Source organism: Dermochelys coriacea, chromosome 8 (assembly GCF_009764565.3).
Source record: "Dermochelys coriacea isolate rDerCor1 chromosome 8, rDerCor1.pri.v4, whole genome shotgun sequence".
In the NCBI taxonomy this organism is placed as follows: domain Eukaryota; kingdom Metazoa; phylum Chordata; order Testudines; family Dermochelyidae; genus Dermochelys; species Dermochelys coriacea.
This window is the reverse complement of record NC_050075.1, coordinates 82,913,323-82,926,024: the sequence shown is the minus strand read 5'-3', so window position 1 is coordinate 82,926,024 and position 12,702 is coordinate 82,913,323. Positions and strand designations below refer to the sequence as shown.

At 40.6% G+C, this 12,702-nt stretch overlaps 1 protein-coding gene across 2 annotated transcripts in view; it reads right to left on the bottom strand.

Annotated features, from left to right (window-relative positions):
• The window catches only part of ADGRL4 (adhesion G protein-coupled receptor L4), a 97,646-nt gene that overhangs the window by 37,418 nt on the left and 47,526 nt on the right, over positions 1-12,702 (bottom strand). For both annotated transcript variants that reach the window (XM_043490525.1, XM_038413656.2), the window contains one exon: positions 6,900-7,052. In XM_043490525.1, coding sequence (XP_043346460.1) covers positions 6,900-7,052 — 153 coding nt within the window. The remainder of the gene's footprint in view (positions 1-6,899; positions 7,053-12,702) is intronic.

Sequence of the window (12,702 nt, the reverse complement as noted above, 5' to 3'; positions counted from 1 at the left end):
TTGAATTGAATTGAAGGCTTGTGGAGGTGGAAAACAGAACTGATGATCTGGGAAAGGGGCCAAAATTAAACTGATGAATTGGGGATAACTGAATACATTGGGTAGAGGTTGGGGAGAAACAGTGCTTGTGGGAGAGTGCAAACATTGATGAATTGATGGAGGGGCTCATGCTGATAAGAGGGGCTTAGGAGAGAACAAGTGGAGAATGGATAGGGGGACTACAAAATAGGCTTTTAGTTTTGAGGAACTGATCATTGGTTTTCAGTGCTGGTATTGTTTAGATTAGAGAGTGGATTTCTGGTGACAGTGATTCTGTAAGGCAGAGAATGTGTGAGGCAAAAATGGGTAAGAAAAAGAAGAATGACTGGATTTGGCACAGAAAAGGGAGAATACCGATAAGGAGGAGAGGGAATACATTTGTGGAAAGCAGATGTCAGGGTATGTGAACTAGAGAGAGAAGGGAGAAATTCAGGGAATAAAGGAGAATGGGAGACATTTGGAATTGGAAGGAAGAGAGAAAGTTAGGGAGGGGTTAATACAATAAAAAAGAAATATTAGAAGAACAGAGGAAGCAGAAAAATGAGAATGGAGGGAGAAAAAAAGATTTTACTTGTCTGAGTGCGGGGAGGGAGGCAAAGATATATAAAGGCATTTGAGGAATACTCAAAGGGCTTCTGCTTTTGGTGGGCATCATTTGTTGGAAATTTAATAGAGCATAATTTGCCAATGGCAAGCATGTCTGGTTAAAAAAATCTGATAAATGCTTTAAAAAAATCTTATGTACATGGAATTGTACATGGCATTTGAACATTTAATGGAGGAGTCTAAGAACCATCTCACCCCACTTTTTTTTATTGCTTTGTCCACAGTTCCCCACAGCCTCCTATCTTCTACTGGTTTAGATTGAGGCCTTCCTAGAAAATTGCAGGGTGCCATAATCACACTGGAAGGCACTAAGAGTTATCTTGAAAGATCAAGTGTGAGACTAAGTTGCTGACATCTGTATTATGTTGATAATTCATTTCTAGACTTAATTAACAAATATTGAGTCATTTGACTTCAGCATATGGACTTTTGCATTATTTATATCTGAATTTTTTTTATGACCTGCCTGCTGAGGTGTCAACCATGTCAAATCTCAGTGGACTGATAAAAGTGAGGAAAACAAAAAGAGAAGTACACGTGAGATATTGCTATACAAAGGGTAAATCATAATCAAATGCTGTCATTTGAAGGCATGGGGCCAAAGACACTAGTCCTGGCATTTAAATAATTCATTCACATCAATTAATTGTATGGCTCTTTTTTGGAGCAAGTAAATGTCACTCAGTGTCCCACTACTGTAACATAGATGCACTTGGATTAAACTGAAGTGCCAAGGGTGAGAAAACAATGACAACACCAGTCTGCATAATGGCTCCATAGATGAGACTCATCTCCAGGAATTTTCTTGGCCTTCTCAGCTATGTAGAGAAGGATGTGTAAGTCCTAACAAGATCTCCAGCATGCAGCTCATTGTGAAATATCAATAAATGACAAACTTCACAACAACCTGAAATGTCTGATTCGAATGTGTGCTAAAATAATCTATTAATAGTTTGATTTATAACAACACTTATAAAGTTGGTATTAAAATCAATAGATGACTAATAGCAACCTTCCTTTCCTAAAAATTAACCTTCTAGTGATGTGCATAAATAATTGAACGTATTCCAGATCATCATTGCTAAGTATCAGGTTGCTATGTCACTTACCATTACAAGTTTTTCAAGGTTATTATACTTGTCTTGCAACATATGATTATTTGTTTTTCATAAACCCAAATCATTTATTTGTCATTATTAGGTATTTATACAAATTACCTTTCTTTTCATACTGTTGTAACATATTAATTGTAATGGAGACCTTAATGAGGAGGCAGGATTTTAAAAACAGAAGTGGAAGCTCATGGACATGGCAACAAAGATGCTAAGGACATACAAAACGACTGAGGAGTATATACAAATAGTTTATCTGCAGCTAAGTTGTCTATATGAATTTATATGAAACCTAGCTAATTCAGTGTTTACTGGAGAAAATAGTTACTGGAGTAGATAATTAAAGGTACTGATCACCTTCACATTCTCTTTAAATCAATATGATTTTCAGGTGCCATCAATGATTTTATTACCATTTCAAGGTAGATTGCATGTTGCTTTTAAAAAGGTTAACAGTGTCAGTTTAAGTTTTCTTCTGTACTTTTTGCAGGGTTTGGGGGGGGGGGGTCATTCTATTTTAGATGACTATGCAACTTTATACCACACAGGAGACAACAGCTTGTCAATGCTTTTAGAAAGTGATCCATTTCCACCTGAGGTTTATAGCTAGGAGCCCATTCATTCTCTGATTATCTACAATCGGAGCAAGTTTGGGCACCAAAAGCCCAGTCTTGCAACTCTAACTCATATGAGTAGTCTTTAGTGAGAAGATTCATGAGTGATGGTTGAAAGACTGGGCCCTTTAATGAGAAGACCATTTGCCATGGCTCAGCAAGGAACCCTCCCTTTCAGAAAATATTCAAAACAACGCTGGAACTGAGCTTCGAAGCCTTTATAATAGCTCTGATCAGAAAGAAATATTAAAGCAAAATCCCCCAAAATAACACTACAAGCACCAGTTAGCTAGTATGAAAAGAGATGTATAACTTTTTATTATCTTTCTGCTTTTTTGTCACTGCTCGTTTACTACAGCAGGCAAGATAATTCCAATTAATATAAAGGTAGTGAGAATGGTTATGTTCAGTCTTGCCAATTACAGGATCATAGCTATATTTCTTTGATTCTTCATCAGCCAGTCAAGATAGCTTGATGTCTCCATTATAAATTATGCTTATTAGTAGCTTGTAGGGTATTGAAAAGTCCACTGGTAAAGGACCAGATGTTCCTTTTGGTTCTGTACTGTGGAGGGGAGCAATGTACACAAAGTGGATTCCAAATTGTCCTAAGAAGGGCATATGGAAAGAGATAACAGCTACGTGGCATATCCCTGCACAAACGGCACTGTAATGGGCTATGACAGAGAAGGGCATACGGCCAATCAGCTGGGGGAAAAGTCAGGACCCGAATGCAGAAGTGCATGCTTGGAAGAATGGTGCAACTTCTTTCAGAAATTGCGATGCAGAGATGTCAAATTCATTCTGGACAGGAACAAATTCTATTTTTGACTCCTCGGGCTGGGGTTACAATTTAGGGTTCCATTCCCCCATAGACCCACAGCAGAACATTCACTAATATACAAAGATCAAGGGTGGAAAATGGCTTTTATGTAGTAAATAAGCTTATAATTGTTATTTAGCTTATATTGAGCATCACAAGAGGGAAAATATCCTCACCTAAAGGACCACCACTATTTCTACTTTGTGGTTTTTTCTTTCCCTATTCTCCCTTCTCAATTTCTCTGTCCCTTGTCTTTGTGACTCTCATCCTTTCTTCCCTCTGTTTTTCCTTCTCTACAGCAACCTCCAGTTTTCTTCTCCCTGTGGGTGTTATCAACACCCCCTTCCCTAATCTATCTGATATAATGATCAGCCATGAAAAACTTACCACTGACATGTAAAGTGTCATCATTAGATATTAGAGTTAACAGCCCAATTAGATTAATGGTGGGGAACTGCCATCTCCCAGAACCAGTGTTTCAGGCTATCTTTAGACCCAGGAAGACAACATTGCATCCGTTATGCTTGCTTCACATTTGAAAGGTTAACATGAAATCCCAGAGGTATAGAAACTTTTTGTTTGTTTGTTTAAAGAAAGCTTAGATTGTGCAAATTCAGAATAGTCCTGTGGCACCTTATAGACTAATAGACGTATTGGAGCATAAGCTTTTGTGGCTGAATACCCACTTTGTTGGATGCATGTAGTGGAAATTTCTAGAGGCAGGTATCAATATGAAAGCAAGAAGCAGGCTAGGGATAATGAGGTTAGTTCAATCAGGGAGGATGTGGCCCTCTTCTAGCAGTTGAGGTGTGAACACCAAGGGAGGAGAAACTGCTTATGTAGTTGGCTAGCCATTGACAGCCTTTGTTTAATCCTGAGCTGATAGTGTCAAATTTGCAAATGAACTGAAGCTCAACAGTTTCTCTTTGAAGTCTGGTCCTGAAGTTTTTTTGCTGCATGATGGCTACCTTTAAATCTGCTATTGTGTGTCTAGGGAAGTTGAAGTGTTCTCCTGCAGTTTTTGTATATTGCCATGCCGCTTTTAGAGATCCAGACTAACATGGCTACCCTTCTAATACAAATTCAGAATGTGTCTTGGGGCCACATAAATACATCAAGTGAGCTGACAGCACTGTCCTAGTGCAAATTAAGCAGCTCTGACTTGTACAGCATAGCCAACACTACTAGATTCCTATTATAATACTGGTGTCCACTCCAGACATATGGCACTGCCTGCCACCTAGGTACTCCACTAGGGTGCTATTGTCTGTGTGTAGAAGACATGTCTGAGACCTCTCCCACCTGTAGCAGATTCATGGGTTACAATGTAATCCTCTATGGCTTCCTCGATAAACTGCAAAACTGAATTTATTTATTTTGTACCTGTATTTAATGGGATAATATGCCACGAGGTTATTTTTGTTTTGAAATGTGTCAACTCCATCCACACAGATTTGCACAAAAGAAGAGGAAAGCCGACAATCAAGGACCACTAGAGGATGACAGTAGTCAGTCTGCACTCTGAACAGCAGGGAAAAAAGTTTATTATTAATTTGTAATACCTTAGGCATGGAACAGGACCCCATGGAGCTAGGTGGTGTAGAATCACAGAACAAAGAGATGGTCCTTGCCCCATCTAGATACTTACAATCTAGGACCGAGGTGGGCAAACTATGGACCGTGGGCCACATCTGGCCCATGGGACCCTCCTACCTGGCCCCTGAGCTCCTGGCCAGGGAGGCTCGCCCCTAGCCCCTCCCCCGCTGTTCCCCTCTCCCCAGCAGCCTCAGTGCACTGCGCTGCCGGCGCAACGCTCTGGGCAGCCAGGCAGCACAGTTGCAGAGCCGCAGCCTGACCCAGTGCTCTGGGCAGTTCGGCTGTAGTGCCACCAGCCAGCGGTGCTCCAGGCAGTGTGGAAAGGGGGCAGGGAGTGGGAGGGAGTAGTTGGATAGAGGGCTGGGGAGTTCGGGGTGTGGATAGGAATCGGGGTGGTCAGAATGTGGGGAACAGGGGGATTGGATGGGGCAGTCAGGAGGGTGGGGGGAGTTGGATGGGGTGGGGGGGCAGTTAGGGGCAGAGGTTCCGGGGGCGGTCAGGGGACAGGGAGAAGGGGTGGTTGGATGGGGCTGGGTCCTGGGGGAGCTGTCAGGGGGTGAGAAGCGGGGTTGGGGGTGGGGTCAGATAGGAAGCAGGGGCCGGGCCATGCCTGGCTGTTTGGGGAGACACAGCCTCCCCTAACCGGCCCTCCATACAATTTTGGAAACCTGATGTGTAGGCATATCCAAGCTAGCTTGGATCTAGCTAACTTGAATAATAATAGTGAAGCTGCAGCAGCACAGATGGCAGCATGGATTAACCTCTTGAGTACAGAGCTAGCTAGACCAATGCTAGCTCAGGTATGTCTACACATGCTTTAGTCACACCTATGGCTGCAGTGCAGACATAATCTTAGTACAGGAAAAGGGACAACAGATGTATATAGACAGACAAATGTAATAATAAAAAGTAATCTTTCTCAACTGGCAAAAAAGTAAAGCAAAGCTAGGAACATTCAAGTGAAACAACTTTGAAGACATGATTTCTAAAGCTTATGGTAAAAAATCAAGACATCTTCTGGAAATAGGTAATTTTTACAGCTCATTGTGCTCACAACATGAATCCCAGATAACCTGAGAACAGATTCACAGCAATTTAGTAAAAGGGAAACATGATATCGGGGTATGAGAAACATCAGTGAAATTTTGGCTAGCTCATTCTCTAGCCTAATATGCAACTATTTTGCTTATATTTGGAATGGTAAGAAAAGACAGACATTGTGAGGACTGTCAACCTTTGGGGAGAGATATCTAGAACTAGATATAATCAGCCTAAAGATGATATACCTGTGTAAAGAGCCAGTGGATTTATTGCTTGTTTTCCCATTCCCAAAAGAGTATCACAGCACAAAAAGAAAATTACCAAAAGGATTGAAAAAAAAGAAATAGTTACAATTCTTCCAATGAAGGGCAATCCTTAAGGACTGCACAATTGTTCAGAAATAATATTTTCCCAGAGAACATTTCCTGTCTTGTAATCCTAAACGTGATCCATCAAACTGCTATAGAGGTAGAAACTGAAGGACTGCACAGAAGGTAGGGTAGATACTCATCCTACTCACTATCTTAAACCAGAACAGAAAAGAAGAATCAGTGAGGGATGAAGAGCTGTTTGGAATATTGGTCAGAGTCTGGTGCTGAGGTGTGAGCAAATTGAATGTGGCTGGGACAAACCCTAAAGGCCATTCTGCTGGTCCAGAATCAGTGGATTGCCTTGAATTCTGACCAAATCCCATCTGACCCCTGCCAGGCCAATTGTGTTGTAGAGCCAGGAGAAGGTGGCATAAGGTGGAAAGAATGTGGGCCACCATTTGGCCTTAGATCTATATTCCTATATAAAGCTACTGCATTCAGGTAAAATCCTGAAGTTCTGTTGAGGTCAATGGGACTTTTGTTGAGTAAAGATATTAGGAAGCAGTCTTTAGTTATTGAGACATAGGGGCTTGAACTGGAATACCAGGTCTGTGCCACTCTGAATTGTGGGAAGCTCTAATCCAAATTGCACAGATCAGGGCACCTGAATTTCTTTTACTGGATTTCTCTAATTAACAGGATACATAAGAAATAAGTGACAATTTAAAGCTACCTGGCTGACATTATAGTAACTTACCCACACAAAAGGTTCCATCATTAGTTACAAACTTCTCTTGACCACTGCTAGATTTGAAACCAGTTGCACACATGCAGTAATAACTCCCCACAGTATTGGTACAGTTGGCGTTCTCTCCACAAGGTTGTGTAGCATTTTCACATTCATTATCATCTGTCAAGACACAAATTACATAAAAATAATTTTCATTTGCCACTTAAATAAAATAATGGTTTAATCTGTACTCCAGTCTTTTTTATTTATCGATGTTGAGACTGACATGCTGATTATTTGTTTAACACTGGCCTCACAAATGCCAAGGACTTAATCATGCTCAAAGCCACATAAGTATCCAAAGTAAAACCAGCCATGTATTAGAGGAGAACAGAAATGCTTGTACTAACTGATGTTCTAGCAGGAATCCCCACTTCCAAACCACATATTAGGTCAGATATGCTCATGTTTAGAAGATCTCCAAATAGAGACCTGGTGTGATGTCCTGGGTCTCAAATCCAGGCCTGGAAGTGCCCAGACAGCTGTCGCATTCTCACCTCCACCCAATGTCTGCTGAAGGCTGGTGGGTTGAGAAGCTAATAGGACAACAGCCTCAGCCAAGGCACCACATACAGGTGCCTGGATTGGAGGATTCCCAAGTCTCCACCGATTGGTTCAACCATGCCACGTAAGCCAGAAGGAGGCATAGAAAGTTGTCTGAGCAATTAGGTGATTCCCTGTTGCTGCTGCATTGGATCCTGCTTGTGCCTGCTTCCTTCATTCTGCACCCAACCCTGTTCCTGATTCCTTTTCTGCTCCTGGCTTCCCCCTGCCTTTGTTCCTGCACACCACCGTGTTCCTGCTCTGTGCGGGATCCTTGCCTTTCTTCCAGTTCCTGTCCTCTTGCCTCACTTCTGACAATCAGTTACCAGTCCCAGCTCTGACCTTGGGCTCTGGTAATTGGCAGTTGACTCTGGTGCTGACTCTTGACTTTGTTCGCTGACCTGGACGCCTGCTGTACCCACTAGACCTGACTTCTGCTCTGATCTTCAGACAGTTGTCCCAGTCCTTAACATGTGGATGGTGTCCTGAAATCCACATATGGAGGATGGGCCATGGGTAGGTGCCAAAAAATGTGCACAGATATACAGTATATTGTTCTCCACTTCCATCCTTCTTGAGATTTTTTGGAAAATAATGGATTATCTTTGCTATGGAGCCTTCTCTCCTTAGGGTCCTTGGGACAGCTAATGCCAAAGAGCAGAGGGCTTCTGCCAGGGGCAAGAGTCTTGACCTAGATAACCTTCATCTCCCAAAAATTCTGGAGGATTCACCAACTATAAAGGCAGGCCCACTGGTATATTTCAGAAGGGGACCAACACATGCTCCTAATGGAACAACAGGGAAAGAACTTCATAAGGGTATCTTTCTGAAGATTACCTCTCTAGACACCTTTCCTGTGGATTTTATCATGTGGATGAGGGAGGAGAGGGGGAATGATCCAAGTGATTTGACAAAACATACTAAGAAGCCAAGTGAATCAATACACACAATACAACTATTTCTTCTATATTCTTCCATACACACTGCATTCTGGATGTTCTATACAATTAAATAATCCTCTGACCAACTTTAGGGAACAGTGCAAAACTTTCGTCTTCAGTAAAGTATATCCACTATGGAAAGAATGACACAACACTGATACCTCCATCCACTCAAATGTTCCCCAGAAAACTCCCCCCAAAATCCTGAAGCAAAAGAAATAAATTAATCTAGCAAGAGCTCCCCGGAACCAAAAAATACTCCAAGCAGAGTTTTTCATCCTAAGAGAGGGAGGCCCTGGCTATTCCCATGAAATCCACTATGGACTTTGCTCTTACTTTTATATGGAAGGTGCTCAGAGTCTACAATGATGGGGAGCAGTATAAAACCCGAAGATATAACTACTAATTGCAGAAAGATAATTATATTAAGAGGCATTGTAGCAGGGAGAAAAAATGATGGCAAGTGTCGCAAATAAGGTGTTTTAAGACACAGGTGCCAGCAGATAAAGACGATACCAGTTTGCCAAATGAGTTGAGAGAGTGGCAAGAATAGAGTGAGCTGACATTTGTAAGGATACAGCAGGGACAAATTTCTGCCTTGTAACTTATTCTGAACCCCTGGAATAGCCTTTGCACAGGGACCTTTTCAGATGTAAAGTTAATGGGAAGCCTTTTCACTACATGTGATTTAACACACCTTTCAGTTAATTCACAGTGCAAATGCCACTCAGGAACATCAAATGGATTTACAACATTCTCCAGGGGACTTTGGGTCAATGCTAATGAATGGATTACACTCATTATAACTAATATTGTAATTTAATTTAATAAGGAATCCAAGCGTAAAAGAAATTTGCTAATGTATGTTAACAATATTTATTTTATGGCTTTAGCAGCTGTACTTCTGAGAAAACAATAGAGAAGGTGTGTGATTTGGCTCTCACTTACAGAACACTGGTGTACACCCAAATTAACTGCAGTGAAGTAATGGAATTGCATCGGGGAAAAACTGGTGTAAATGAGATCAGAATCAAAGCCCAGAAACTAATATTTTAAGATATGAGTACTTCATGATCTGTGGCATGCTTCTCACTCCAATGACAAGCATGCTAGAGTACATGCCATAGAACACTTTAACCTTCACGTTTTTTTTTTTTAGAACTCGCCCTCTTGGGGACAATGAGTGTGACAATGGAATTGCATTGTGTGTGTGTGTGTGTGTGTGTGTGTGTGTGTGTGTGTGTGCGCGCGTTTGGTGATCTTGCTCAGCACGACCTATTATTGTGATGCACACTATCCATTAGAACCCTAGCCTTTCAATTGAAAAATCAGTGTGGCTATGAGTGCGCCATACAAAGTCTGCTATTAAGATCGAAAACTATGGTGTTGGGGCAGGCAATGCAATGGTTTCTAGAAGATAAGACACAGTGATTTTGGAAAATGTGGGGTGGAAGCCTTGGAAGAACAGAAGTGGGTAAGAAGACTGACTATATGGAGATTTAGTCAAGGCCAGGGGGAAATAGGGCTGAATAGACAGAGGTCATTCCATTTTGTGAGTGGAAAAAACAAAAACTCCTGCCTGTGTTTTCTAGTGTCTCAGACATAAGAACGGCAATCCTGAAAGCCTGGCTGTATTACAGCTCTCAAGTGGCCCAAAGAACACTCTCAAGCAGTATAAACTGATTCATATAGTGGACACCATTAAAATCTTTACAGTTTTGTCTAATTAACTTTCCCCTGGTATTGGCGGCATTCCATATATTTCGGGAGCTCATAAATATTTTGATGGTAATCATTAATCATTGGAAGGATCTCCTGTTCTAGGAACTTTTTCAGATAAGTGCTCCTGCTGCCCCCCACTTTCCTGAGAGGAAACAAGTCTCTCTTATAATCACCCTACAAGCCTGGCTTATTTTCATTCATCTGGCCTGACTAGCTAATGAGCACAGAATTTTAGACTGCTTACACAGAGGCATCGCAGGAACTCCTTACAAGGAAGATTATGAGAACTAACTTCCCAGATCACTTAACGTCAGATTTACATGGATACAACTCCATTTACATCAATGGTTCTAATCCTGATTTGCTCCCGTGTCACAGACAGCAGAATCAGGCCTGATCTATGTATAATTTGGTTCCACAATGTCTATGAGGGTCCTAATAACTGTGTACAAATATCTGAAGTATCTCAGTACCAAGGAAAGAGAGAAACTATTTAATATTGAACCTACAAGTGCTGACGTGATGCACAGCAGGAAGCAGATGGCTATTGCTCTCCAGCCTTATCTGTAAATGAAGGCTATGACTATGTACAAGTGTGCAGAGAAGTAAATCTTAAGCCTCTTGTATGTTTCCTCTTTTACTCTGCTGTGACAGTGCAGGTAAAATGAAGGGTAGGATATAGGAAAACAGAAAATGTGTGTGTCTAATGACATATAGGAGTTAAGTTTCAGAGTAGCAGCTGTGTTAGTCTGTATTCGCAAAAAGAAAAGGAGTACTTGTGGCACCTTAGAATGCATCCCATGAAGTGAGCTGTAGCTCACGAAGCTTATGCTCTAATAAATTTGTTAGTCTCTAAGGTGCCACAAGTACTCCTTTTCATATAGGAGTTAAGTGTGAGCCTTAGCATCCTTGAAGACAATGGACTATGCACATGATGTTAAGTATTTTACTGGATTGGAGCCAGAGTTCTGAGCTCCTTGCAGGATAGAGCTCCTAGACCACAGGAACTTGGTGGTCATACTGCATTGTTTTCGTTAATGCCTGATAAAATTCACCAGTTGTTCCCTGCCATGGTCATTACCTTTCCCTCATGCTTGCACTGTGCAAGATAAACTTTTCTGATGTGGGTCAAGGCATTAGAAATAGGAGTAATCGGAGAAACTATTACTATTGGAGTTGAGGTGGTCATTTAGACTTGCGCAGAGTGGGTGCAAAATCAGAATGGCAGCATTTTACAACATTTTGCATAACTGTCAACAGTGACACACGGTGTGCAGTAGAAAATTAGGCCAAACACGACCTTAGCCATCTCTAACCTGGCCACCAACTCTGCTTTCAGGAATACATAAAGTATGACATAATATAGAATATGGAATGAAAGAAACCAAAATTTATATGACAAACACAAGCAAAGTGAGCATCTGAAGTGCTAATATGATATCAATGAAAACTTGACAATAAACTTTCATTTAGCTTTCCCTACACCCTCAGATTTCATATATATGAAATTTTGAGTAGACCATGCCAGGGATATAATTTAGTGGACCAGGTCCTGCTCCCATTGAAATTAATGGCAAAAGTATCACTGACATCTGTGGAGCAAAGGGGATGCTTGCTATGGAAAAAAGTCACTGAGTTCCTGCAAGGGACAGAAAGGGGAGGTGTTTTCAAGAAAAAAAGAAATTTCACATAAACTTTTAATTGTCATATTTAAGTATTCTGCTTGACTTCACAAAAATATTTAAAACCCACTAACAACAAAACATATTTTTCAATTCTTTTTATAGTCAAGATATTGAGCTACTGTATAAAAAAAATCCAATGTGAAGCCTAGGAGTTTAAAGATGTTTTCCATTTTTTTTCACAATTTATAATGCTATCATTTTATATGGTTTATGGGGAGTTAGACAAAATCAGGATTTATAGATTAGATAATCTCTAACCCCTTCTTAAACAAACTTGTTTAGCAATATGGACAAAAAGGAGGATACGCTAAATGATGAACTGGCATATGAGCCATTTGCTTTGTTGCTGCATAATCTAATTATGACATGTGCATGCAAAGTAAAACAACTGCTGGCAAAAGAAACCCATGAAGCATTGCAGGCAATATTTCAGGAATGCAAACTGAAAAATCAAGGGAAAGAAATGACACAAGTGAAACAGGTATTGTTTAAAGATTTTTTTTAAAATAACTGATGAAAAATATGAATGACTTTTAGAAACAAGAGTGGTCAAATTACAAGGGTAATTCTTGTGCCTGAATGGTAATGTGTCATTCTAATCTATTTGATACACAAGATGTTCACAGAATGGCTGATCAGTCTTGAATTCATTTTTTTAAGCAGAGTTCTATAATATTTGGTATGCACTCAAATTGTTATAATTAAATATCACAATGGGAGGAAACCATGAATAATTTGTGACTTGGTTACAGGAAATTAGGTTTAAGTAGCCCAAAGACCAAAAAGGACTGTACGTGGGGGCGTGTACATGTGTTACTAGAGGGTAGGATGGGTTTTTTTTGTTATAAGTGTAAAATAAAAGTGATTATACATGCTGGT